This window comes from Urocampus carinirostris, chromosome 1, assembly GCF_059441175.1.
Source record: "Urocampus carinirostris isolate Australia breed hairy pipefish chromosome 1, RoL_Ucar_1.0, whole genome shotgun sequence".
Taxonomy (NCBI): domain Eukaryota; kingdom Metazoa; phylum Chordata; class Actinopteri; order Syngnathiformes; family Syngnathidae; genus Urocampus; species Urocampus carinirostris.
In genome coordinates this window covers 17,762,140-17,789,269 of record NC_142349.1, presented here as the reverse complement: position 1 = coordinate 17,789,269, position 27,130 = coordinate 17,762,140, and the positions used below count along the sequence as shown (strand labels likewise).

At 39.5% G+C, this 27,130-nt stretch overlaps 3 protein-coding genes and 2 pseudogenes across 8 annotated transcripts; 3 read left to right on the top strand and 2 right to left on the bottom strand.

The window, feature by feature from the left end:
- Positions 1-238: 238 nt before the first annotated feature.
- mrm2 (mitochondrial rRNA methyltransferase 2) lies at positions 239-3,244 on the bottom strand. The gene is made up of 2 exons (XM_088329423.1): positions 2,874-3,244; positions 239-1,434 (listed from the first exon to the last, which is right to left on the bottom strand). Exons 1-2 carry the CDS (start codon positions 3,148-3,150, stop codon positions 1,001-1,003), a joined length of 711 nt encoding a protein of 236 aa, XP_088185549.1. The 5' UTR covers positions 3,151-3,244; the 3' UTR covers positions 239-1,000.
- On the top strand, positions 2,956-13,886 carry nudt1 (nudix (nucleoside diphosphate linked moiety X)-type motif 1). Of its 5 annotated transcripts, none has more exons than XM_088329454.1 (4): positions 2,956-3,042; positions 3,600-3,756; positions 7,960-8,105; positions 8,172-8,495. In XM_088329454.1, the coding sequence occupies exons 2-4, from the start codon at positions 3,605-3,607 to the stop codon at positions 8,342-8,344; spliced, it is 471 nt and encodes a 156-aa protein (XP_088185580.1). In that variant the 5' UTR covers positions 2,956-3,042; positions 3,600-3,604; the 3' UTR covers positions 8,345-8,495. The 5 variants fall into 5 exon arrangements, with proteins under 5 accessions (XP_088185580.1, XP_088185596.1, XP_088185588.1 ...); XM_088329470.1 differs by having other exon boundaries at positions 3,033-3,212; XM_088329462.1 differs by lacking the exon at positions 2,956-3,042 and adding an exon at positions 3,247-3,531.
- On the top strand, positions 6,395-6,514 carry LOC148373790 (U2 spliceosomal RNA; annotated as a pseudogene).
- Positions 11,007-27,130, bottom strand: snx8a (sorting nexin 8a). 2 transcript variants are annotated; one of them, XM_088329402.1, is made up of 13 exons: positions 26,986-27,130; positions 24,851-24,978; positions 23,186-23,318; positions 19,521-19,711; positions 16,185-16,305; positions 15,887-16,023; positions 15,684-15,764; positions 15,444-15,604; positions 13,647-13,776; positions 13,500-13,568; positions 13,276-13,425; positions 13,048-13,197; positions 11,007-11,829 (listed from the first exon to the last, which is right to left on the bottom strand). In XM_088329402.1, the coding sequence occupies exons 1-13, from the start codon at positions 27,020-27,022 to the stop codon at positions 11,749-11,751; spliced, it is 1,569 nt and encodes a 522-aa protein (XP_088185528.1). In that variant the 5' UTR covers positions 27,023-27,130; the 3' UTR covers positions 11,007-11,748. The 2 variants fall into 2 exon arrangements, with proteins under 2 accessions (XP_088185528.1, XP_088185536.1); XM_088329410.1 differs by lacking the exon at positions 24,851-24,978 and having other exon boundaries at positions 26,986-27,072.
- Positions 22,311-22,456, top strand: LOC148373788 (5.8S ribosomal RNA; annotated as a pseudogene).

The following is a 27,130-nucleotide window of genomic DNA, read 5'->3' as shown; positions in this document are numbered from 1 at the left end:
CACCGACTGAAAAAAGAAACACTGTCATCATTATGGTAGCAAATACATACAGAAAAGATTACACTCCAACAGATTTGTTTCCTTTGAGAGTTTAAATTTTGATCCAGATGTCGTGCAACAAAATACTCCCACAAATCTTACCCCCCAGTATTGATAACAACATTTAATTTGAACACATAAAAGTAGTTTTGTTAACAAACTTAAAAATCAGGCATGAAAATGGATCAGGACGTGGTGGAATTACCATATTTTTGTGTATAACTCCCAATTTTAATTAAAAATCAGAATAAAATGTTTTTTGACTTTTTCCAGGTCAAACTACGTGTTGAAAGTGTCAAACGTTGAATACATGCAGCCATGTTTGAAATAACTTACTAAAAATAATGAACACATTACCAACATCAAATTTACAATGTATTCATTTGATGTCCTTCAAAGTCGTATTTATCATCAGTTACACCCAAGAGTTGTTTAGCTCATCATGCTTTTTTGAGTTTGTTTAAATCTTTCAAGAACACATTCCGTTTTCTCCGCCCTCTAACATTCGTCTTCTGTGTGATGAGGAGATCAAATTGAATACACAAAAACAGTACTTCTGCCCCTGGGAACTAAGCTTGTTTTAATTTCAATCGCACCACCTAAAAGACCCGATTCAGCTCACAATACCCCTCGCCGTCCAAAGCAAAGCATTTTCTCCTTGGATCCATACAGTTCACATTGGTGCCCTTTTTATCATAAAAGGTGAGAGATTTTCATGCATGAAAAATACATTTTGCAAAAAGTATACGGCTACACCACCTGACCACGTGTTCAATTCAGGCTTAGGAGACACGTTGACATTTATCTGCATGAAGTTTTTGGCATGTATTAAAAGTTGTATCTGTGGGATGCAAGCTTTTTTGAAAGCATTATTTAATTTGCTTAAAGTGATTAATATGTCAATTGTGCGTCTTAATATCAATCTTACTTTTATTTATTTATTGTTTTTTATAGAAGGGGTTTATCCGCCGATTGGTTTCCTGTAGTTCCTAGCCAGAAAATATCTTTCAGCAGAGTCTTTGCGGCTTGCATGTGGCTTCAGACTCTGAACGCTTCCAAACACAAGGCAGAGTTTGTCTTGCAGCTGACGGGCCATGGAGCCGTCCCAGTATTTGCACAGCAGAGAGCCCCCCGGCCGCAAAATCTTTTCAGCCAAATCCAGAAGTGACAAACACAAGTAGATTAGCCTCTCGTGATCGAGGTCCCGGAAACCACTGGCGTTGGGTGCCATGTCACTCAGAAGGACATGAGCCTGGCCGTCAGGCAGTAGATCTGAAAGGACGGCATGTGTTGCAGGGTCGGTGACGTCATAGCTGGATAGAAAGTGAGCGCCATCCAGGGGTGGTATGTGTAAAAGGTCAATGCCGACAACTGTACCGCAGGGTAATGTGGAATCTTCAGTTAAAAAAAACAATAACAACGCAATAATGTCATTATTACATTGAATATACAAAAATCACCTTAAATACATTATACACGTAGTAAGAATAAACAGATCGTGTTTGTTACGCAAAAGACACTGAAAGAGATGTAAGAGCAACAAGTGAGACACGCGCAAAGCAGGTTTTAATAACGCACTATAATATGTTTAAAGGTGGAGTGCGGGTTTTGAAAAGTTTGTTACTCTTTGCCGCCATTGCCTGGCTTTAAGTCATAATTGCAGCCATAGGCAGCCAGTTTATGATTTGTGCGCAGGTACATGCATTTCTCAGACGCGCTTGAATAAACTATCTATTTTTCATCTTTTGGTGGCTTCTGGTTGGCGTTTGGACTTTAGTAGAAGTGGCCCTTTTCTTACTTTTACCATTTTGAGACTCCACAGACAAATATAAACTTTAATAAGAACTGCAGGGACAGCAATGATGTCAATCTCCAGGATTATCTTTCAGGATTACCAGACAGCAAAGGATGTTGCAATCACAAATAATAAAGAGATATTGTTCACGAAAAGTATAGGTTATTCATATGCTATAGGAGTAGAAGTGTGTTTAAAGCTTAGATTTAAATATTTCCACTGAGGTTGCAGATCGGATCTCAGGAGGGAGAGCATTCCACAGCACCGGTGTCCGGATGGAGAACGCTCGGACTTTCAGATTTAATTTGCCCCATGTTCTGAAAATGCTGGTCTACTAGTGATCCCAAGAGCCAAGAAGAGATCCGCAGGTTCAAGAGCGTTCTCTGTTCGGGCCCCGGTGACTTGACTTGTGATTTTATAGTAAAACTATTTTCTTTAAGTGGTTGACTCAAACAATTGAACCCTAATTAGAATAATTAGCTTAGTAACAACGTCGTTATAACATGACATGTTGATATTTTAGGTAATCCTGAAAGGGGGATGCCACGTGTGCGGTCCCTTCTCAAGGTTTCTTCATTTTTTGATGTTGAGGTTTTTGAGTTTTTCCTTGCTATCGTGTTGGTTCCAGATCAGGGGGTGGTGTAATAATAGTCTGAAAAAATAGTCTGTGTAATAACCTGTGAAGCCATTTGAGACTCTTTGTGATTAAGGGCTATACAAATAAAAATGACTTGACTTGACTAGAAATGCAAGTAAAACGGGGTGCCTTTTACGCTAATTCATAACAAAACCTAAATGTCAGCTTGAAAAAAATTGGAAATCCTTCGTTTATTGGTGGATATTTACAGCAGGGGGGATTTTCACGCAGGGTGGGCATTTTTTGGCACAACACCAGAAATTCAACATTTCTAAACTTAAAAGGTTTTAAGACACATGTGATAATGATTTGGTAGCCACGAGCAGAACTGATATTGTCCCAAGCAGTGTTCACAGATGTTGTGCAAACGTTTGTGGTAAAAATCGAAGGAATTTTGCTCACCGACTCCCGCTGAGTTGACCCGATGCACTGCCACTTGGCTCCATGCACCGGGCGCCGCCCCGCAATCCACAACGCGGAAGCCCGGCTTTAGTAGGCGGAACTTGTCATCGATTTCAAGTATTTTGAAAGCGCTTCTGCAGCGGAAGTTTAAAGTGTGCGAAGCTTTAACGTAAGGGTCGCTAACCTGTCGCGCGAGCCACCTGTGCTCCGCGTGGCTTTTCTTTTTTGAAAGACGAGATGATGAAGAAAAAAATCTTCGGTGCAAGAGACAAAACATTTTGAATAGGAAATTAGAGGGCAGATAGAGTGGGATCGTAAACGCGTGCGCCTCTTTCGATTGTTAGTGTGCATCAACTTTATACATCCCCTAAAACAATAGAAGAACTGCGTTGTTCCGCACATATTAGTGTAACGGGTGTAATAATAACTCATCATCCAGTCCAGCGTGAATGTGAAAATGAGCTTCTTTTTCATCAGCACAATATGAAAGTGGTTTTGCACTTTTGTCATACATAACTAGGGTTCTATCTTGTTTAAGTGCATGAACGTAAAGCAATCGTTCGGAATTTATTAGTGTTCGAAGCAACGCGTTTTAAGAGGGGAGCATTTTACTTTTGCGAACCGGGCAGAAAAACGTCATGTGATTATAAATCTCGAGGTGAAACATCGCATTGCATTGTTTCATTGAGAGCATTTTAATGTTGGTGTTTTCTTCTCCCAATAAAGGGAAGATGATGACCGGGAAGCTGCTAACTCTAGTCCTGGTGGTCGAGCCGAGTAGGATTCTACTTGGCATGAAGAAGAGAGGATTTGGAGTTGGGAGATGGAATGGTTTTGGGGGCAAAGTCCAAAGTGGAGAAACTATCGAGGAGGGAGCTAGGAGGTATGTTCCCTTGATTTTAAAAACAAAGACCTTATAATAGGGAGAGGTCGACTACATGCATACAGACTTACATTAGGACATGTTCTGGCCTGACGGTAAATCCACATTCTTGAAGGGACCGTGTGTATTATATAGAATAAAATAGAATATACCTTTATTGTCATTGTTACAAAATGGGTTGAACATATTGTGACAACTAAATTGGACGTGCCACTCCAGTTTCACATTTAACAGTGAGGATAAAGAAAACAAGAAGATAAAGATGATAATTTACATAATATTTACACAAGAAATGTGGGCAGGTAGTATGTTACATACTGTTTTGGGATCGTATTAGTGCAGGTATGTCAAACAACTGACCCTTCGGGTAATATAATCCGGGCCGCCATAGAATTCTGAGGATGTCAAGATTAAAGTCATTCCTATCAAAAGTTGTGTTGCTGTTGTTTTTGTTATGTTTTTTTTTTAAAAATGCTCTTGCCGTCCACTAAAGAACAGTGTTGAGTTTATATAGCGTGGTGAGTTGGTTCAGTTGTAAAACTATATACACTCATTTGTTTGGATAAACTAGTTAAAACATCCAATGCCAAACATGAAAATCCAAAAATCATGAAAAAAAAATCCCCATTAATTGTGAATAAATGTGTTCGTCTTTCGTAAAATATTCCTTGTCATCTGGGTTTACGATATGTTGGGTTAGTTACTAATGCAGGCTGAATAATCAAACATAATACTAAAAAACATAGCCAAAAATTTGGAGTTCACTCAATTACTGTGAACGCTTTATAACAAGCGTGCTGGATGGGTGAACCCCAACCCCAAAGCTTGAGTTTGACATCTCTGATTTAGTGCTTTGATGCTAGGTCCTTAGATTCAGATCTACTTTATTGTCATTCTAGTACACGTGTATACAGAACGAAATGTCGATGCATCTGACCCCCACAGTTTCCTTGAATGTACAGATATAAATAAAGTTGTATTGTATTATGGCTACGTATAGTATTTTACCATAGTGCCGATAGTGCAAGAAGAGTAGCTAACCAGATGTGCAAAATGGGCAGTCAGGTTAACAAGTCAGGTACACAGTAACATTAACACTGTAACAATAACGCTGTAATTACAATAGTGCAGAGAGCAATGTGCAAGGAGTGGCAAGCTATAAAAAAAAAAAAAAACTGCCAGTAGTGCAAAAAGTCAGATTAGCAGCCGTTTAGAATTAAGTTAACTATATGTTAGATTGACCATTTAACAGTCTAATGGCCAGGGGGACTAGACTATTGCGGAGCCTGGTGGTCCTGCACCGCACACTGCAGTACCTCTTCCCAGAGGCTAGCAGAGTGAACAGTCCATGATGGGGGTGAGAGGGGTCCCCGGTAATGTTCTTAGCATGGGATAGGCAGCGCTTCTGGCCAATGTCCTGAATGGAGGGAAGTGTAGTCCCGATTATTTTCTCTGCTGTCCTCGTTACCCTCCTCACACTACCCCAGTCGGTAGCGCTGCAGCCTCCACACCACTCAGAGATACAGCTGGTCAGGATACTCTCTATGGTGCCCCTGTAGAATGTGATGAGGGAGGGTGGGGGCAGGTGGGCTCTCCTCATCCTCCGCAGGAAGTACAGGCGCTGCTGTGCCCTCTTAACCAGTGATGCAGTGTTCACGGACCAGGTGAGTTTGTTTGTAATGTGCACCCCTAGGAACTTGATACTGCTGACAACCTCCACAGCCTTGTTGTTGATGCAAAGTGGGGCATGGTTGGGCTGGTTTTTCCTAAAGTCGACAATGATCTCTTTAGTTTTGTCAACATTCAGGACCAGGCTGTTGTCCCTGCACCAGCCCACCAACTGCTCCACCTCCTCTCTGTAGGCCAGGTCGTTGTCATCCCTGATGAGGCCCACCACTGTTGTGTCGTCAGCATACTTCACGATGTGGTTTGTGGCGGACCTAGGGACGCAGTCGTGTGTCATCAAGGTGAACAGCAAGGGGCTTAGGACGCAGCCTTGGGGGGAGCCCGTGCTGAGGTAGATGACATCTGAACTGTTCTGACCTATCCGCACTGATTAGGGTCTGTCACAGAGGAAGTCCAGCAGCCAGTTCCGCAGGGGGAAGGAGTCTCATTTTGTCTACCAGATGTTGTGGGATGATGGTGTTGAATGCTGAACTGAAGTCCAGGAACAGCATCCGCACATGGGTGTTCTTCTCCTCTAGATGTGTCAGGCTCAGGTGAAGCGCAGAGGAGATGGCATCCCTGGTGGAGCGGTTTGTCCTGTAGGCAAACTGAAAGGGGTCGAATGAGGAGGGGAGACTGGAGGTGATGTGCTCTTTAACCAGTCTCTCAAAGCACTTCATTATGATAGGAGTCAGTGCAACGGGCCGGTAATCGTTGAATGATAAGATCTGGGGTTTCTTTGGCACTGGGATGATGTTGGCAAATTTGAAGCATGATGGTACTTTGGCTTGGTCTAGCGAGGTGTTGAAAATGTCTGTTAGTACACAAGCCAGCTGATCGGCGCACTCCCTAAGTACCCGCCCCGGAATGTTGTCCGGGCCTGGAGCCTTCCTTGTGTTCTCAGGGTCTTCCTCACGTCAGATGACCCTGGCCTTGTTGTTTTTGGACTGTGGCTTTGATGCTATGTCAGTCCTTAGCTTGGCCTTTGCCATGATCTTTGATTTTTGCAATCCGGAGATGGAATAAGAGCTTGCTCTGTCCACTCCACGCATCGGCCCGGTATTGCAGTACCTCCGGGAACGGTGCATTCGCAATGATCGCAGCAAGGCTTTAGGGCTAGGACCTTAGCTTGGCCTTTTGGCTGAGAGTAAGTGTCCCGGCTCCTAGGCTTTGTAGCGTATTATGAACTGACCGATAACGGATAATGGATAATGAATAACGAAGATAGAACAATAACCCTTAAACCCCCCCCCCTCCTAGTGGCAAAAAACATTAATTAAAAAAAATAAAGGATCTAAAACATAAGCAAAAACTATGGTAGAAATGTGCATTTTTAAAAATATTAATAGGTTGAGAAATATTTTTTCTCAACATAAGACTGCTTATGGGTGCCCCAAAAGGCTCGGCATTTTTTTCAATTGGTGCTTTTTGGTCGCTTTAACTCTCATCGATTGTATTCTTCCTTGTGCTTTTAAGCACGCGTTTTCAGTTGCAAGACACAACACCGTTACAGCTAGTAGTAAAACAAAACACACTGTCCCTTTTAAAAATTATGTTGTATGTTTTTTTGTCATTAAATGTAAGCAACCTTTATTTATCTGTTAAAATGATCTTTTTCATTTAAATATTGTACTACTGCCCTGTACATTATATTTTTTTACTAGTGTGTCAGGAATTTTGAATTAGTTCCTGCGTGCATTAATGATTATCAGAGTTTAAATTGTGGTCATGATTTTGTAAGCCACGTTAAATACACTCTACCTACAAGATTTTATGTGATATGTCTGGCCCATGTAATACTAACATTCCTATATGCAAAAAAAGAAAAAAACTGGCCAATATTACTGCATAATTGTGAATAGCGGTGGAATACTTGTATTTTTGCATATTACTGTACTTTAGTGGTGCAGTGTGCACATTTGTTGTTCACGGTTTACAGATCCTATAACCACTAGGATATTCAGGGCACCACTTTGTTATGTGTCTTATTAGGCAATTATAGTCAGGTGGCACCCATCTCTCTTCAAGCCATTTTCTGGGGATGGGGTTTGACCCAAATAGTATTTTAGATGTTGAAGCTTTAACTTTAGTCAAAACATATATCTCATCTCATTAGCCGTACCGCTCATCCTCATTAGGGTCGCGGGGGGGCTGGAGCCCATCCCAGCCATCTCCGGGCAGTGGGCAGGGGACACCCTGAACTGGTTGCCAGCCAATCGCAGGGCACACAGGGACAGACAACTCACTCGCTCATTCACACCTAGGGACAATTTGGACCGGCCAATTCACCTGAAATGCATGTTTTTTTGGAATGTGGGAGGAAACCGGAGTGCCCGGAGGAAACCCACGCAAGCACGGGGAGAACATACAAACTCCGCACAGGAAGTCTGGAGCTGGATTTGAACCCACGACAGGTTCCCATGACATGAACTGTGCCGCACAAGCGCTAACCACTGCGCCGCCGTGCTGCCTAAACATATATATCATATATATATATATATATATATATATATATAAATATAATTTTTTTTTTGTCAGGGAACTCCTCGAAGAAAGTGGTCTTACAGTGGACACGCTGGAAAAGGTTGGAAACATACTATTTGAAATGGAGAGTGATAAGCAACTGCTGGACGTTCATATATTTAGGGCTGACTCGTACAATGGCGAGCCAGCGGAAACTGAAGGTACATTTTTCATTGAAACATTTATTTATGAGAACATAATTTAAACTTGCTTCTTTTATGTTGCAGAAATGAGACCTCAGTGGTTTGAGCAGGACAAAATTCCGTTTGACCAAATGTGGCCCGATGACAAGTTGTGGTTCCCTCTGCTTTTGCAAAGGAAAAAGTTTGTGGGATACTTTCACTTCCGAGGACACGACGTCATCCTGAATTACAAGCTAGATGAGGTGGAGAAACTGTGAAGCTGTGTAGGTGGTGTCTTATTTCTTTGTGTATGCATTTTATAGATTGAGTTGACAAATGTACTGTAACAGAAATGTATTCTGCGATCACTATAGAAATTTCATGTAAACACTGACCAAATGCTTCCAAAAAGCAATCTTCTTAAAACAATGCCAACGGAGATGGGTGTGGTTTTTACATCCATTTATTGTTTACCTTGTATTCACCATCCACAATAGGCAAAATGAACCAGTTTACTGTAGATAACACCGCCTTTTCTCCAATATTGGTGCTAAGCACTGAAGAGTTTTAAAATATCATAATACAATATCTCTGATATTGTCAGGCAAAAATAGAAACATGTCTATTGTTTTATGGGCAATATAACACAGACGTGGTATCACAACCGGGGGCGGCACGGTAGATGAGTGGTTAGTGCGCCTACGGCACAGTTCTGAGGTCATGGTTTAAAATCCAGCTACCAGCCTTCCTGTGCGTAGTATGTTCTTCCTGTGCTTGCCTAGGTTTCCTTCGGATGCTCTGGTTTCCTCCCACATTTCAAATACATGCATGTCAGGTTAATTGGCAGGTCATAATTCTCTCTAGGTGTGAATGAGCTAGTGAATTGCCCGTCTCTGTGTGCCCTGCGACTGGCTAGCAACCAGTTCAGGGTGTCCCCTGCCCACTGCCCGAAGATAGCTGGGATGGGCTCCAGAACCCCCATGACCCTATAGAGCAGGGGTCGGGAACCTATGGCTCGCGAGCCATATATGGCTCTTTCTATGAGTACCTGTGGCTCAGAAACAAATTTGATTGCATGCAAATTTTCTCCATCTCGTCCAAAACATGAGCAACTAATCCTGTTCAGATACACGCAGAGCCAAACCAAAGTTAACAGTGTGGCAGTACTTTGCAGTATATATAGGGCACGTTTTTCACTACAATTTACAGTCAAGGGGTCACAAAAAAAAAAACTCGTTCTGGCCGTACAACACTAAATAATCCGTTATATAAAACATCACTATATTATCTGTCTTCAGTGTTCAGATACCTTATGATGAATCCACAGAACAAACTGTAAATCCGCCAAAACACCAGAAGAGAACTTAAAGTTTTTTGATTGGGTGAGTGGGAGGCATGGGTGGAGCTATGCAAAAAGTGCAAGCACTCCCTCCCATCTCTCGCCCTACGCCGTCTGCGCACATCAGGCTCCCTGTTTGCAGAATGTTGTGACGTTTTTACAAAATAACTGCTTACATCTGGTTTTGAAACCAATATGTATGAAAAAAAGGGTCAAAATGAGTTTAACCGATCTTGAGTAATTGCAAGAAAGAGACAAGTTTAAAGTGGTATGTTTGTTGATTTTGGGACACGGGCTCTGGCATTATTCTCTTTTCATAATTTTTATCAAATCATCAAAAATAAATGTGCTGAAGACTAAGCTTTTGTCTGGGGCGCGGGTTTAGCAATTTAGTAAATTTGTCTCATAATATATGGTGTGGCTCTTTCCCAAAATAAAATTGATATATTTTGCTTTTATGGCTCTTTGAGTCAAAAAGGTTCCCGACCCCTGCTATAGAGGATAAGCAGTGCAGATAATGATTGGATGGTTTACAACATTCAGATCAACCACAATGGCTTAGAAAAAGCCAATTAACTCACACCCTTGATAGTAAAAACACGCCCCCTACAGACTGAGCAGCATAAAGGTGATCAGATATGGGCAGTGTTGGATGTTTCTGTAGTGCAGTGGTTAGCACAGGGGTCGGGAACCTTTTTGACTTAAAGAGCCATAAGAGCAAAATATATTTTATTTTGGGAAAGAGCCACACCATATATTATGAGACAAATTCACTAAATTGCTAAACCCACGCCCCAGACAAAGGCTTAGTCTTCAGCACATTTATTTTTTGATGATTTGATACAAATTATGAAAAGAGAATAATGCCAGAGCCCGTGTCCCAAAATGAACAAACATGCCACTTTGAACTTGTCTCTTTTTTGCAATGACTCAAGATCGGTTAAACTCATTTTGACCTTTTTCATACATATTGGTTTCAAAACCAGATGCAAGCAGTTATTTTGTAAAAACGTCACAACATTCTGCAAACAGGGAGCCTGACGTGCTTACCTTTGGCACAGACGGCGTAGGGCGAGAGATGGGAAGGAGTGCTTGCACTTTTTGCATAGCTCCACCCATCCCTCCCACTCAGCCAATCAAAAAACTTTAAGTTCACTTCCAGTGTTTTGGCGTATTTACAGTTTGTTCTGTGGATTCATCATAAGGTATCTGAACACTGAATGATTTTATACTGAGCTTTTATATAAAGGATTATTTAGCGTTGTACAGCCAAAACGAGTTTTTTTTTGTGTGACTCGACCGTAAATTGTAGTGAAAAAAGTGCCCTATATATTCTGCGAAGTACTGCTTTGTAATTCAGCTTTGGTTTGGCTTTGCGTGTATCTAAACAGGATTAATGGCTCAAGTTTTGAACGAGATGGAGAAAATTTGCATGCAATCAAATGAAAGAGCCATACATGGCTCACGAACCCTGGGTTGGCACATATTCCTATCACGCGTCGTTCGAGTTGTGTACTACCTGGCATTGTACCTGACTAAGACTCACCACAGAAAATAGTGCCCCAATGATTCAACCAACCACTATTATTAAAAATGCACAATTAAGAATCCATGGATTGCTTTTATTTATTGTTCAAATGAGCAAGTATTTCAACAGATTTATCAGTAAGCTCAGAAAACATTTCCTATTAAAAGCTTGTAAAGTAATTGTGCAGTATTGTTTGTAATATGTGCAAATCAGACAATGTCTTCCTTTTGCTACAAAGTGTTGTCTTTCAAGAAGAAAAACTTGTTTTCCAAAAAGACCTTAGAAGCTATGTTGGATAACTACAATACATATTGCACATCAGGAGTGAAGTGTGTACTGTCATTCAAATCTGATTGTGATCATTGATCATACTGTACATATTACAACTTAAGCACATTGGATTAGCTTATAAAACAAATGCACATTGGAATTCTCATAACAATAAACTACTGTATAAAAGACTGAAAAATAGGAAACTGACGTGCATCATCGGTTAAAAAAAACCTCGACCCCTGGTGAAACTTAACAAGATTTCCAGGATTTAAATAAAGCAAGACACAACATTTCCACCCACCCCCAAACACTTTTGATGCAATAACTTAACATTAAGGGACAGAATGTCCCCCGTGCTGATTTGTCCCTTACAGCCTGGTGTATATCCCTCCTAGTTCACAGTAAAAATTGGTTTATGCTGGACCAAAGCCAAATCCATCTTAACAATGAATGGGAGAATCAGCCACTGGTCTTAAATGTAATGTGCACTGTGCAGGAACGCTTCACCCCACCCCCAACCTGCTTTTATGACATTTATGGAACTAGAAGGGGGGTTTGATGTGATTGCTTTCATTGAAGAGACAGCAGAGTTTTGGCTGGAGTTCGTTCCACACCGCGCCCATCTGCAAAAAAAGGCACATCTTCAATAACATTTGTTATAAAGCTTGCATTTCAGACACAAGCCAATTCATTATATTAATTTTTGTTTACATTAATTTAAATAATAATGCAAAAAATAATCAAACCGATTGTGTCAAATTACTTTGCCTTAAGAACCAAAAATGTAGTCGGGGTAAAAATAGGAGATGCACATTTCCTGATGTCTTGTTTCTCACATATTTACGTATGAATTTTAAAAAATTTTGTTTTTTTTTACTTTTTTGCCATTTGGATAAAGACTGAATGTTCAGACACTAGTTTCAATTTTTTTTAATCAGTTACCAGTATATACCATTTTTTTATCACCCATTTTTAATCTTTGTAGCGACACTATAGGGAAACTAATTTGACCACTAGATGTCCCTGTAGTGAGACGGAAAACAAGTGATGCAAAGCAATGAGATGAATACAAACTAGGGTGACAAAGTGACTTAACTGCACAATTTTGCTACTCATTTTTTTTTTTTTGCCCAGCCTTTCAAGGGGGATACCTGTAGCACCAAGATGATGTACAATTATGACATCTCTCTGTAGGTTAGCCTTACATTATCTAAAATAAATACATATTTCTTCACATAAGAGTTTTTACAAATGCACGTGTTTAATACATTTAATTAATTTTAGCTTATCGATCAAATCAATACCGGTAGTTGTTTTTTTTGTTTTTTTAATTATTTTGTTAACTACTGGGCGGTGCTAAATAATCCACTATGTCCCTGAAAGCAAAACTAAGAATTATAAGGAAGTTCCCATCAAAACAGCAGCTTGAGTATAGCATTCGTATATTATTTAATCGTGGATGACTGTTATTGTTTTCGGTTCAATTTACAAACATATATATCAAATTCAAACATGGAGTAAACTGCAATTCATTTGAAATCATTTAATACCTCCGAAAACAACTACAGTGGCAGGTAATTACTTTCAGATTTTCACAATAGCTGGCAGATCTGGTTTCAAACTTGTCAATCCAACATCGGGTTTAAAAAAAAATTGGCCAAACCCCAGCTAATCTTAGATCATTCAAATCACAAAAGTCTCTTGACATCACTTGACATATCCCAAGCATTTTTGTATTTTCTATTCAGAACAAAGGCAGTTCCTTTCTCTAACTAGCTGGTTATAATGTAATTAAATGATAGGCAACCTGGAACCGTTATGAATAAAAAGTAAAGCTTTACCTCTCGATGTCCTTGGACCTGGGAGTTAACAAAGGCTCCTAAGATGTGAGACGTAATGGGTAAGTACTTGAAAATAAGTTGCGTCTCTTGGTGGAGGCAGAACAGCGAAAAGTAGTTACGCAGCTCCATGATCTGTATTGCGTTCTCTTGCTATGATTACAATAAAAAAAAAAAAATTTTAAATTATGAAGATCAGAGTTTTTCTTGTGGATAATGTGTGAGCCTTACTTGAACAATTCGCGATTCCAGCTGCTCCACGGAAGCTTGTTCTTTGGCTTGCAGGGTTGTGCCCATCATCTGTTTCTTCATCACGATGTATTTGTTTAACGCCCGCTGATGCTCGTGGAGCACGCCCTTCTCATGGCGCTCGCACAGGTCCTGTAGCGGTACCGCGGCAATCGCATTTTCCTTTTTTGTATTTAGACACCCTGATATGCCAAACAAACACTCACTCTGTACGACTGCAGCAAATCCAGGAAAAGATTCAGTCTCTCCACGACGTCATCTTCTTCCCGCCTACCCTGAAGATGTTAAACACATCTATGTTTACTTCCGCTATTTAGTGCCACACAAATGAGGATCGGGGCTGATGTTGTCACCTGCTGAGCCGCTTTGTCCGAGAGCACGGCAAACTCTACTGTTAGACTTTTAAGAGACTGGCAGAGACGGCCCCACGTAGTCTGTGACGAGGCCAACGACGGAAGAGATGACATCTCCGAGCTCACCATGCTTGTGGATAAATGACAAAATGACTTCAATTTATGTGAAAAATATCCAACTACTATTTTGAACCAGCATATTTTGTGTTGTCGTATTATTCATATGGGTATCGTCTCAAGTATAATAGCACTAAATAACAAATCACTATGTGAATTGTTTACCAGTTGCTCTGAGAATTTTCTTAAATGCATTTGTAAATCATTTAAATATTCCAGTTATAAAAGTGGTTCATTAAACCTCTTTAAATGTTTGTGTTTCCTTACTTAATACACCCAGGCAAAATATATTAAGGAGAACTAAAGGTGTTTTCTATTTGGAAGTGTAAGGATAACCGCAATATATTGAAACTGCGACATTTAAATTGCCACAATATTTCGTAATATCTCAAGGTTTTATGCAGTACTGTATATTAAAAAGGTAATTAAATTTGTGGAGTTCCAGCTCTCTTGGGTGGCTAATTTAATTAGTGTAGTTTAATTTGAAGCAGGACTGTTCGGTAACTGCACTAGTTGAGATGCTAAATGAGTATTTTTCATCGAATTTATTAAACGCTTACAGCCACAGTGTGTAATATTTGACCACTAGATGACACTGTGTTGCCAGATACAGTGCACAGCTTGAGACAGAAAAAACATGGTGGCGTGTGAAAGAAATACAAATTTCTTGACCTAAGTTGTTTTTAATAGAGAATCAACATTGGCAGAATAGCTCACGTATTTTTGCCCAGTTTTCAAATTAATGATTTTTTTTTTCAACTGAATGATTTTTTTTGTACCAATAGGAGGCACGCTGCCTTGTTAATGACTCACAGTGAGTCAAAAACAGCAATGACAACTGCATAGAAATTTGAGCATACGCTGCTGTGATATTTTTAAAAAACAATATGGTGTTACCAACAATCATTGGTTTCATTTTGTGCGTAATTATATATATATATATATATATATATATATATATATGCCACTGACTGGCAACCAGTTCAGGGTATACCCTGCCCACTGCCAGGAGATAGCTGGGATGGGCTCCAGCACCCCCGCGACCCTACTAAGGATAAGCAGTGCAGATAATGCATGGATGGATATATATATATATATATATATACAATCTGCCCACAAGATTCTGATAATAATTGTATCATGAGGTCATAATGTGGCATTTATCGTGATGCTTGCTTGGATATTCTAATTTTCCAAAGTTTAAAAAAAGGGAAAAAAAGAATAGTAACTGTATTCTTATTATATTCAGAGCGGCTTCACTTCCATTACTCTCCAAAGTCATCCGTGTTTAGTGTTAGCAAGACTACTGCAATGTTTTGGCTACACATTGGCTCACTGTAATCAACTCACGACACTGCACAGCTAGCTAACATGATGTTACTAACATCAACATTAGCAAGCCTAAAACATCTAAACTACTACCTTGAACTACCAACATGAGAAGGAAAATATCATAACTTGCCAATGTGAGAATTATCCACAGTAAACTAATGGTGAATAATTCTTCTTGATAGCAATGTTCTCAACTCCTGTTGTACAATCATGTGCTCTTACTGGCATTTTATACTTAAACATTTAGAAGCTGTGCGAGGGCCTTCATTTCAAAATTACACGCACATATATAGATATATGTTTTGTTTTACAAGACTCTGGTATTACGCCGGAATATTAATAGAATACCTGAGTTCCCTGCCAAACATGAGAAGGTCAATTGCATTTCCCTTGGAACGCTCAGCAATCCTCTCGGCTTGCTCACGCAGCTTGCAGAAGCTATTGTGGATGTTTTTAATTAAGTCTCTGCTTACATTGAACTGCGACTGGATGTCCTGGGGAAGATATTCCTGGAGAATAATGTCAAATATTAAATCAAGCATTCTTGGATTTGTCCGTGAATCGCAAGGCTCTTTGAGAACGGCCCACCTTTGCAATAGTTGCGATCTGATTTGTCAAGAACTCATCACCAGTTCTTTTGTAAGCGTCCCGCAGCTTCAACTGGACATCCTGTTTGCGAAGTGGGTTGAAATTGGGGAGGGCGGGAGGTAACAATGAATAACTGGAAGTTGCTGTGGCGATATCACTCCTTGGTTTGCAGAGCCAGCAAGTTTGGAGAAAGAAAAACATACAGAGCCTCCGAAGGTGAAGAAAATCTTGACCAGCTCATCCTCCGAGAAGACAGGGTGCTGCGCCACTAGGTTGAGGAATCTGCCCAGCGCACGCCTCCTCGCCTCGATAAAGTCCCGCTCAGAAACTGAAGTCAGGACTGTGGCAAAAGTTTTGGTGTTATATGCTAGTAGCATTAACTGCTTGGGATGTGTAGCCAAAACAAGTTAAAAATTTAAGGAGCGAATGGAATTAAAGACTTAGATCTACATCATGCTTTGATGGAAGAGAATAATAATGTGGAAAATTAGCACAATATACCTCCTTTTAACATTCTTTTTGGCGGAAGAGAAGGCACAACTCTGTAGGCAAATCTCTGAAGCAGGATCTCGTGGAAAACATCGAAGTCACTGTACCGTCGATAAACTGACATTCCGTAGCGCTGGAACAAAGAAAAAAAACAATTGCAAGAGTGGTTAAAATTTGATTGTCTGCGGCCAAATATATTACATTATGTGAACATATGTTTATAGAACATTCTCTTTGATTTTGAAAGCTTAAATAAGCAATGTCTGGCCGAATCATCACTTTTGGCCTTTGAATTAGAATCCCGTTGTCTTTAAGGTCATCAGTATCACCACTTCCATCACTGTTTTTATCCAACCAGATAAATTTTGTTTTACCCCTCCATTAACTCTATAATCCTGGTAATCACCCAATATCATTCAGTCAATAACAACAGTTAATGACAGTTGTAAAAATTGTAATTATTATTCACCTTTTATTAAAATAATAATAACAACAACAGTGTTGATTTGCTTACATCTACCTTTTTAAAAATCATTCAGACACCATTTTCTTCCTCTCTGTACTTTGCCAATATTGTTTTTATGTATCTGGATTTGAACAGGTGAATGCTTGGACATTTTTTGAGCTCATCCTGTAATTTGTTCCAAAGTTAAACTCCACATACAGACACACACATACTTTTCCTGGTAGTTCTCACCGGTTGGATTTTAAAGTTACTACATCCCCTCAAGTTGTAGCTTCCTTCTTTTTGTGTGAATAATTTTTGTATGTTCTCTGGCAGTATAGCTTTGTTAACTTTGAATCGCATTTACGAAGTCAAGAACTCCACTAGCTCAAACAGTTTTAATAATTTGGACTGCAGAAATAGGATATTGGTAAGATCACAGTATCCTGCCTTGTGTATAATTCTTATTGCTCGTTTTTGGAGAACAAAAAGGGATTGAGTGAACTTTTGTAATTATTGTCCCAAGCCTCTGCACAGTATGTTAAATATGGCAAAACTAAAGAACAATATAATAAGTACAGCACATTATAATTTGAAAGTAATTTGGCTTTATTAATAATTGAAATAATTTTAGATACCTTAGCTTGTATGCGTTTTCCAATTTAATTTACTGTCTATTGTGACTCCTAAAAATAATTTCTGACACAATGTCTATGGCAACACCATCCATTTTCATCGCTAGTTCTAGATTTGCCTTGTGATTACCGAAGAATATCACTTTAGTTTTATTTAAGTTTAAGGATAATTTATTGATATCCAACTATGTTTTTAGGGTAATTAATTCACTATTTATATTTGTTACTTTATTAATTTAATTATCGTTGGAATAGAAAATGTCAGTGTCATCTGCAAATATGACTAATTTTAATAGTTTGGAAACATTAAATATATCGTTAATATATAAATAGAAAAGCTTTGGACCCAGGACGGAACTATGTGGTACTCCACAACAAATGTCCAAGTATCCAGAAATCAACTCTCCCATTTTTGCATATTGTTGCCTCCCAGTCAAATAGCTTTCAATCCCCTGATGCCATATCGTTCCAGTTTTTTGAATAGTAACTTATGACATGGTAATGATCATTGCTTTCGTTTAGATTAGACGTGGCACTCAAAGCAATTTTTAAATCCCTCAGAAAAAAAAAAACATTTTAACGTAGTGTTTTGCTCCAATCATCTGTCTGAGAATTTGAAAACATTTCTTGCACTTTAACCAGCACCGCCTCAAACATTGTGAAAACGACTGGGTACAAACATCAGTGTGAATTTTTCTCACCAATCCATGCATTCATAAAGTATGTATAATATGGATTTCATTTTAAAAAATAAATTCAAAAAAGTACTTAGACATCAAACATAGCTGGAAAAAAAACATTCAGATGCCAAAATACTGAATGTTCAATTAAATTGTCATTGATACATTGTTTGCAACAAAACTTGACATTCCAGGATAAACATGTATCAAGAATTAAAATAAAAAAAATAAGCATATCAAGATAGAAAGGCAAAAATATTTGCTAGGTATTGTTTGGAGACTGGCCCAAGTTGTTGTTATACAACAATGAAAAATAGTGCATAACCATAATGAAATGAAAAGTAGAATTGCGACAATGAATAGCAGCAACAAAGATTTCAGAACAAGTCAATACATATGCATGGACACGTGAGCATTTTTCCAAGTTTTCAGCGCTTGATTAGGGTGGTGATGAACAGGGCTGGGTAGGGTTACTTTAACTTGTGCGGCACAGTTCATGTCATGGGAACCTGTCGTGGGTTCAAATCCAGCTCCAGACTTCCTGTGCGGAGTTTGTATGTTCTCCCCGTGCTTGCGTGGGTTTCCTCCGGGCACTCCGGTTTCCTCCCACATTCCAAAAACATGCATTTCAGGTGAATTGGCCGGTCCAAATTGTCCCTAGGTGTGAATGAGCGAATGAGTTGTCTGTCCCTGCGTGCCCTGCGATTGGCTGGCAACCAGTTCAGGGTGTCCCCTGCCCACTGCCTGGAGATGGCTGGGATGGGCTCCAGCCCCCCCGCGACCCTAATGAGGATAAGCGGTACGGCTGATGAGATGAGATGAGACTTTCAATTACTTTTGGATTACTCAAATACCAAATATGCTAATAAAAGACAAAAGAAACTAAATATGAATACAATTATGACTCACAACACGTGGTAAGCTTTCTCTCCTGGCTTTGATCTCCGGCAAAACTAACATAAAATGCGACAGAAAGAAAATGAAAATAAATCCAAACAGCTAGCCAACATCATTTTTGCCGTTCCATTGTGTTCCGTTACTCCCCAAGCCTGCACAAAATTTTGTAATTTTATTCATATTTAGTTTATTTTGTCTTTTATTATCATATTTGGTATTGGAGTAATCCAAAAGTAATTAAAAGTAATCAAGTTAAAGTAACCCTACCCAACCCTGTTGATGAAACAGTCTTTAAACCGTTTAGTCCTTGTTCTTAAGGGACCTGTAGCGCCCACTACAAGGTGGCTGGGGTGGGAAGAGTCCTTAATAATGTTGATGTTACAACTTTGTGTCTAACACAGAACGCGACATGTTGCTTTACTTAAGCACAAATTGTCTAAAAAGACTGGACAGGCCACAATTACTTAAAAAAAAAAAAAATTTAAAAACTAAGAATAAGTACTATCAGTGTCTTACTTCCTGGTGAGAATCTTCTCCAACAACATCTATTTCAGAAAAAAAGTGATCTCTATTGGTTCAAATATAAGCTATAATAATTTAATGTCTATAGTTTATTCCTTAGGAGCATCACATATTTGTCTTTTAAACTTTAAACATTTCTGCAATTGAAAACATGCATTCTTGTTCTTACCTGGGTGGTGACCTGATATTCCACATGCTTGAGGAACAGGCCTTTCTTCTCTGGTATGAGCTCCACCTTCACCTCATCCCTGCTCAATAGCTTGTCCAGGCTCAGTGTCAGCGTCAGTGGGTCTTGTTGAGCCGGCTGCATCCTCAGTGTGCGCAACTCACTTGGCTTCCCCAGCTGAGGCTTTGGAAACTCTGAAAGACACACAACCAATGTTTCCTCTTAGCTGCGCGCATATTCGCAATTGCGCACTGCCCAGTGTTTATAGAAATCAGGTCTCGAAATTGCAAAATTAATCCTCTAGAAAATTCTGCCAGAATGAATGTGCGTGCAGGTAAAAACTACATGGCTCCCCTCGGTGTGTTTTAAACGCGGTATTTTGAAGTCAAAGTCAAGATGAGATTGAGTAAATGAAAATAAGCGCGCATGTGAGCTGGAGATGGCAGGATAGCGAGAAGGGGTGGGGGTGTATTGGAGAGTCGGGGCCCGGGTAATGGAGAAGTTTATGCCTTCGCGCAGTGAGTTAAACATTCTCTCTGCTTGACCATGTTTATGAAAAATAATTGCCATTTTTTGCTTCTGTTGTATTGATAAACGTCAAATAAGACTGACGGATCACATTTACATAAAAAATATATTTTGCTCGGGTTATTGGTTGCTGAGAAATCTGGCGTTATATCCAAATAATTTGTACGTATATCAAGTCAATCATTTTGCCAACACTACTTAAAAACAGTTCTGTATTGCGCAACAGACCTAATAAATCCAGCAAATGTTAGTATCATGTAGGAAAAGCTACTTGTTTTTAAAATTAAAATTTTATGTAGACGGTTAGTGGACGGTGAAACCTTTAAAATAATACACTGGCCAATTCAAGATTGAGTATGGGATTTGAAGACTTATGGTTAAAATGTTTGGCGGTTTAGGTTGGCGTTCAAACTATACGACAATCAATCCTTTTCTTACTTTCACCATTTTGTGCTCTACTAATAGAAATTAAAAAAAACCTGCAGGGACAAGCATGAAGTCTTTCTCTAGCACGCCCCCAGTCCTCTTTTCTCTAACCTAATATGTTCCGCCCAAAAGAAGGCCAATTAAAGTAACATAAAATCAGATAGGTGCAGCAGAAAATAAAGCATAAGGGCTCTTTGAACCCAGTTGAGCATTGTTACCACATACTTAATAGAGAATATATCTAACTTTGATTCTTTTTTAAGGACACCACAATTAACGTACCCCACATTTAATAAGTAAAAAAAAAAATTACCATAGCCGGAAGCTCAGCAAAATGTATTGTGAATATATCTTGGGTTCTAGACATGTTTGATAATGATTTGGTTGCCACATGCAGGATTCATGTTGCTCACCATTGTTTCATGTGATGCTGAGACTCAGAGAGACTTAAAGCGAACATTGCACACAACAGCCCCCAAACTTCTAATATTTGCACACGTGCGCTACTCCACAATAAGCTTTTCGGCTGTAGTCACGCAATGACTCCCATGAGCGTAATGGCGGTCTCGAAAAGTGGCTATCTCAGGGTACGTGCCGATGGACAATGATCTTTCATTCGCCACAGCCGCAAGCGCTCGGATATGACTAAGAATTGAATGTAATATCCTGGCACATGTGAAGAAATCTTGCAGTTTTATGCACTTAGCAACACCTGAAATAACACAGGGCCCAAAATGTAACACAAAGACTAAGTACAAACAGCTACATACCTAAAGTTCTTTAACATTTAATCTTTATGAACTCCTTGCTTTTAAACTTGTTTTAAAATGGCTTCAGGATATACAGCTAGGCTATAATTCCCTTTTAAAACTGCAACAAAATATTGTTTAGCTAGCAGATATTCTTTGCTCCTTTTAAACCATTCTTATTTTACATTGAATTTTAAGATTTAATTTTAGTATTGTACACTTTATTTTGAGAGTTAGTTTTAGTAAAATGAGAAAAAATCTAACGAATAAATCCTGTAAGAATAAGAAAATACTAATGAATACAATTCTTAAAAATACACTTTGTAATATTCGACCACTGTATTGTGTTAGTGCAACGGAAAACCAGTGCTACAAAGGCACAAGGAAGATTACAAACTACAAAAATTCATATTGACCAAAGTGCCTGATTTTCTGAAAGGCTTGAGAAGAACAGTTTGCTTTTCGGCATACCCGCATCAGGAAGATGGCAGACGCATATCATGTAAAACAAACATTTCTCGACCATTGAGTAATAAGGATAATTCATGTGTTTTTGCTTATTATTCAAATCATTATTGTTTTTTAATGAAGCTTTTTACCATTATGAGTCGCGAAATAATAAGCCGTGTCCCTTTAAGATAAATCGTGAATAAGGCAAAATCCCATCCCACTGTAACACGATACTTTTTAAAATTAGTTTGAGGAATCCATCCATCCATCCATCCATTATCTGCGGCAGGGGTCACTCCCAGGCCGCGCGACAAAGCAAGTTCGGCGGACCCGGCGTGACGCGAGAAAAAGCAGCGGGCGTGATCGGGCGACCCACGTAACTGGGGGGAGCCCGCTTGTCCGACGACCGCAGTAGCGCCGCGCGACGACAGGCGGCCGTCAGCGCGCGGCGGGCAAAAGGCGGCGGACATGCGCGGGACCCCCGTAACTGTGTCGGTGTCGTGCGTATCGCGCCCGAAAGTACCCGCACTGCGGGTTAGGGGCTCGCTCGCGGGAGGGACCGAATGGCACACGCAGTAAAAACCCTGTCGTGAATTTGTCTCCGATCGTTCCGGGCGGACGTAAAATCGCACAGCTGTACGACTCTTAGCGGTGGATTACTCGGCTCGTGCGTCGATGAAGAACGCAGCTAGCTGCGGGAACTAATGTGATTTGCAGCTGTAATTGGCTGGCAACCAATTCAGGGTGTCCCCTGCCCACTGCCCGGAGATGGCTGGGATGGGCTCCAGCCCCCCCGCGACCCTAATAAGGATAAGCGGTGCAGATAATTAGATGAGATGAGATTTTTTTTTTTTTTTAAGGTGCGCCGCTACTTCGCAGATTTTCCCTTTTAGCGGGTGGTTTTGCTCCCCATTACCCGGGTCTAAAAATAATATATATATATATATATATATATATATATATTTTTATTTTTTTTTTGTTTTGTTTTGTTTTTTTGAAGGTGCGCCACTCCTTTGCGGATTTTCACTTATCGCGGGTGGTTTTGGTCCCCATTAACCGCGATAACCGAGGTCTTACTGTATATGGTTTTAGGTCTTGAGTAAATATATTGGTGGATTTGAACAATACGTGTATAAATATTTTGAGACAAATCTTTCCCCGTATAGGTGTTGGAAAAAATGAGCTTACATTTTCAGTTGCAGGAAGTTCTTCCCATTCAAATTTACCACTAGGAAACGCCACCTTAAAATTTTATCATTTTCAAGGATTTCAAGAAACTTGTAAATCACTCTTTATTTTATTTTATGATTAATTTAAGAATTGCTTTAGTTAAATATTAGTTTTGCCCTTTCTACTGTATATTTTTCCAACTTACCTTTAGACTTGTACATCCACTGTACACAGTTGAGAGATGAGCTTACAGGGAGGGGATCGCTATGATGAACCTTTGACACCCAGACGCATGACCCAACTACTCATTAAGCCAAACATTTCCTTTTTCTCACATTTATTCACCTTGGATGTAATTCTCCAGCGCTTTAGGATTCGGCTGCTTTCCTTGTTGAGCGACGGCTATTAAGGCCAATGCTTTGTAGAACGAGACCTTGCTCAGGAGCCCGTCGGCAGCCACATCGACATGTTCGACAATCTGAAAGTGGGAAACAAAAATTGTTAGCGACCAACGCAATACCATCCCCATGAGTGCTAAATGCAACTGTGGCTTGAATTTCCTTCTGTGCAAAAATGTGCACGCTGGTTGCAAAGCCACAAAGCATAAATTCTGCAAAAATGAATGCTTGTCGCAAGTTTTATTCTTACGTATTGTACTTCTTAACAAACTTATATATTGGATGAGAACAATCTTGAACTCCCCTTTGCATGTGCAAGATTTGTGATAGAATGCATAAGACCAAGAAATGACATTTTTAGCTATAAAAAAAAGAAGTCGTTTATGATATTTTGCATAGTACAGGTCAGCTAGTTTACACGACAAAATTCATTACATACCAAAGGCATTGCAGTGCATTTTAACTTTAGCCTTCATTAGGCAATTTGAAATAGGGATAGACTGGTGATCCATCTTGTAAAGTCTTTTCCCTCATACAGCAACTGCACATTCGCCTATTACGCGAAAGGTCCCGGTTCGAGACAGAGTAGAAACATATGTTGGCCTGGAAAGGGATGGGCGCCACCAGGCTGTACTTGCCCAAGACGCACCACATGAAATGGTGCCCCTACGACTAGTATAATAGTTAAGGGATCCAACCAACCATTCATAAGAAATATTTCTTCTATGGCCAACCCTTCTTCTATGCCACCATAGACAAAAATTGTGACATCATTGTGTACAATCAAGAACAGAATTTCAAAACATTTTGACTGTTTTATGAGAATAAAGAAAGTACCTTGTGACATCAACAAAAATAACTTTCTTTTTAAAAACTCACCTCATAGACACAACAGATGATGATCAATACACAATATTAATACATTTGGAGCAAGACCCTTGGGAGACACGTTCGAGTCATCTTCAACAAATAGCATAATTATGACTATTTACCATTACCATTTGCGATTTTCAGCTTTTTGAGTTTCCTAAAAGGGGTAAATTGTATCTTCAATCATCTTTGATAAGGATAAATTTGCTTCTTTTAATTGTCTTCTGACAGCCCGTGTTAAATTTTTGCAACTATAGTTTTTCTCTTTGAGGAACCACATAGTTTTTCAAATGTGTAAATGCCCTTGAAGACTACATTTACACAAATTAGCTATAGCCCACCTGAAGAACAGCAATATGTTAAAAAAGGTGTGTTTGAGCCTGAACAGTCATAGACAGTATAACTTTGTCTATGTCAATAATGGAGTTAAATTAATTACTAGTGTGCCTGCTGCAAAACAGGTGGCCGAGAAGACATTGGAGAAGAGCGAGCTTTAAAAAAAAAAAAAAAAGACAGTACGAATTTTCAGATTACGAAAAAGAAACATGGACATAAAATTTAAACAACCAGGGCTAACAAAGGCTGATTCCTCAGTAAGCAATAGTACAAATAATACCCTGTAAACTGTTTTAATAACTAATGATGAGTTAATTCCATCAAACACATACAGGAGGATCTGTACAAAAAGTGAAAAAGCCACAAATAACTTTCTGTTTAATGATAGAGTTGTTCAGCACCTCACCTGGGCTTGAACTGCTTTGGACAATTGTGTGCTTTCAAGCAACCTTTGAAAGACTTGAACCTGAACCTTCTCATTGTTCTGGCAGCTGACAGCCTCATGAACCTCTCTGTAGTAGGCCGGGACTGAGGCTAGACATTGAAAATATATATAAATACATCGTTAAACGTTAAGCATGTGGAAAAACTCTACAGTATCTGTCTTAGTGATTGAACTATATGCCAGGCAATTACAGAGCACACAAACTTCCCTTTTTTAAAAAAATCACACTCACACCTATGTTTCTTAGAGCATGTTTCTCAAATGAGATCTGTGAGGGAATTCCCAGGGCTATGAGAGATTATTTTAATTAACTTAAAAAGAAGCACTCATATTCATGTCAGTAAAAAGCCATTATTAACAATGTCATTCTTTTAGATAAAATATATGTTCACAGATCCCTTAACTGGCAAGGTCTTCGGTGCACCACTTCCTGTGGTGTGTCTGGGGCAAATCCAGCCTGGTAGCGCCCACCCCCCTCCAGGCCAGTTTTTAGGGTAGAGGTTTGCTCACTTCATGAAAAAGATAGTACTGGTTTCCACGGAGGCAGCACGGCGTGTGCGGCATAGTTCTGAGGTCATGGGTTCAAATCCATCTACCAACCTACCTGTGCGGAGTTTGCATGTTCTCCCCATGTTTGTGTGGATTTCCTCCGGGCACTCCGGTTTCCTCCCACATTCCAAAAACATGCAAATTTGTTCCTAGGTGTGAATGAGCGAGCGAATTGTCTGTCCCTGTGTGCCCTGCGACTGGCTGACAACCAGTTCAGGGTGTCCCCTGCCCACTGCCCGGAGATAGCTGGGATGGGCTCCCGTGACCCAACTGAGGATAAGCAGTGCAGATAATGGATGGATGGTTTCCACGGTTAGCAGTGATCTGACGCAGATACAGCACCTTCCTCATCTGGTCGCTGTTGTCTTTGGTGTAAAGCATCATCTCACTCAATACTAACAATACTGATGGGGCAGAAGTGTTCTATTTTTTCTGTACATAAAATATTATCAGGAAGCTATTGATTTTAAAAACAGAGGAATCACTTTCTTTTTTGAAATGGTGTTCATAGTAAGTCACTATGATATGACAAAGAAATGTTAATTGTATGTATTCACTACGAAACAAAAATGCACTGGTGACAAATCATTTTGATCATCATATTTTAGTTCTCTGCATTTAAAAAAAAATCCACGAGAATAAGAAAACAATTGTTAAAAATGCTGAAAATAGGATGAATAATGAAAACTATCAAAATTCTCTGCTAAATAAACAGGGAAAATGAGCATGTAATGAGTATTATTTTACTTGATTTGACTACATTGTTTCTTTACTTGACCTTTTGCAAAAAAAATCGTTACAATTACTTTTGTTTTTAATTTGTGTTGCTGAAGGGAAACCCTGCAACAATATTTTTGGGTTAATTTCCCGAACCACAAAACTATGTGCTATTTAGAAGTAATGGCTGAGAACATGCTGGTCACGAAAAGGGTGGATAACTACTAGTCTCAATAAACCTAAAAGGCAAGTTTTGTTTTTTGGAATGTGAGAGGAAGTGGACATATCCGGTGAAACGTAAAGGCTAAAGACCAAACTTGCACCGAGGACCTTTGTCATTGAGAACTCACCATTTTTTCCTTTCAACAATCACGTTGCTGCAATCTGCTCCATCATCAGAAATCATATCACGACAATGTGACAAGTCATGCCTTGGTTTATGATCTACCTTGTTAACTTTTCATTGACATTATTAAAACATAGGTGGACTCGACGATGGTTTGACTTATGTTTATATGATATAATATAGCACCGAACATAAGTTTAAATGACCGTGCATTTGAATCGTAAAGGCAACTCTCGTAGGGACATTAATGCACTTAAAATAAGTTGCAAAAAATGCCATTGAACCCCATTGGTTTTCTGCACGCAGGTGGAAGAAAAACAAAAAGTTCCGAACACTGAGTTCCTAATCCGAGTGACCACTGACCGACACAATCATTTTAGCTAACTTGACACCGTTTATCCACGCGCATCAAAGTCAAAAGTGGGTTTCAAACTTGAAAATAGTGCAGAGAAGCGCGACGTGGAAGACAAATTAGTTTACGTACCTTCATTGATCTCTTCGGCCATGGCTCGAACTGTCATGTGAGCGCAAGAGCACCTCCATGTGATTTCCTGCTGCAGCGAAAAAAATCTTTTATTTCTTAAAGATGTAGCAGGCGGTTGCTGCTGCTGTGGATCTTAGTGTTGACG

Excerpts from the sequence above, each read along its gene's own strand:
- nudt1 (XM_088329444.1), top strand. The coding sequence starts at position 3,572 with ATGTTGGTGTTTTCTTCTCCCAATAAAGGGAAGATGATGACCGGGAAG. Across the intron at positions 3,757-7,959 it reads ATCGAGGAGGGAGCTAGGAG|GGAACTCCTCGAAGAAAGTG; the intron begins GTATGTTCCCTT and ends TTTTTTTGTCAG. Across the intron at positions 8,106-8,171 it reads CGAGCCAGCGGAAACTGAAG|AAATGAGACCTCAGTGGTTT; the intron begins GTACATTTTTCA and ends TTTATGTTGCAG.
- mrm2 (XM_088329423.1), bottom strand. The coding sequence starts at position 3,150 with ATGTTTTGTCTCTTGCACCGAAGATTTTTTTCTTCATCATCTCGTCTT. Across the intron at positions 1,435-2,873 it reads GGTCAACTCAGCGGGAGTCG|ATTCCACATTACCCTGCGGT; the intron begins GTGAGCAAAATT and ends TTTTAACTGAAG.
- snx8a (XM_088329402.1), bottom strand. The coding sequence starts at position 27,022 with ATGACAGTTCGAGCCATGGCCGAAGAGATCAATGAAG. Across the intron at positions 23,319-24,850 it reads CCAAAGCAGTTCAAGCCCAG|ATTGTCGAACATGTCGATGT; the intron begins GTGAGGTGCTGA and ends TCCCACTTTCAG. Across the intron at positions 13,569-13,646 it reads CGGACAAAGCGGCTCAGCAG|GGTAGGCGGGAAGAAGATGA; the intron begins GTGACAACATCA and ends TAACATCTTCAG.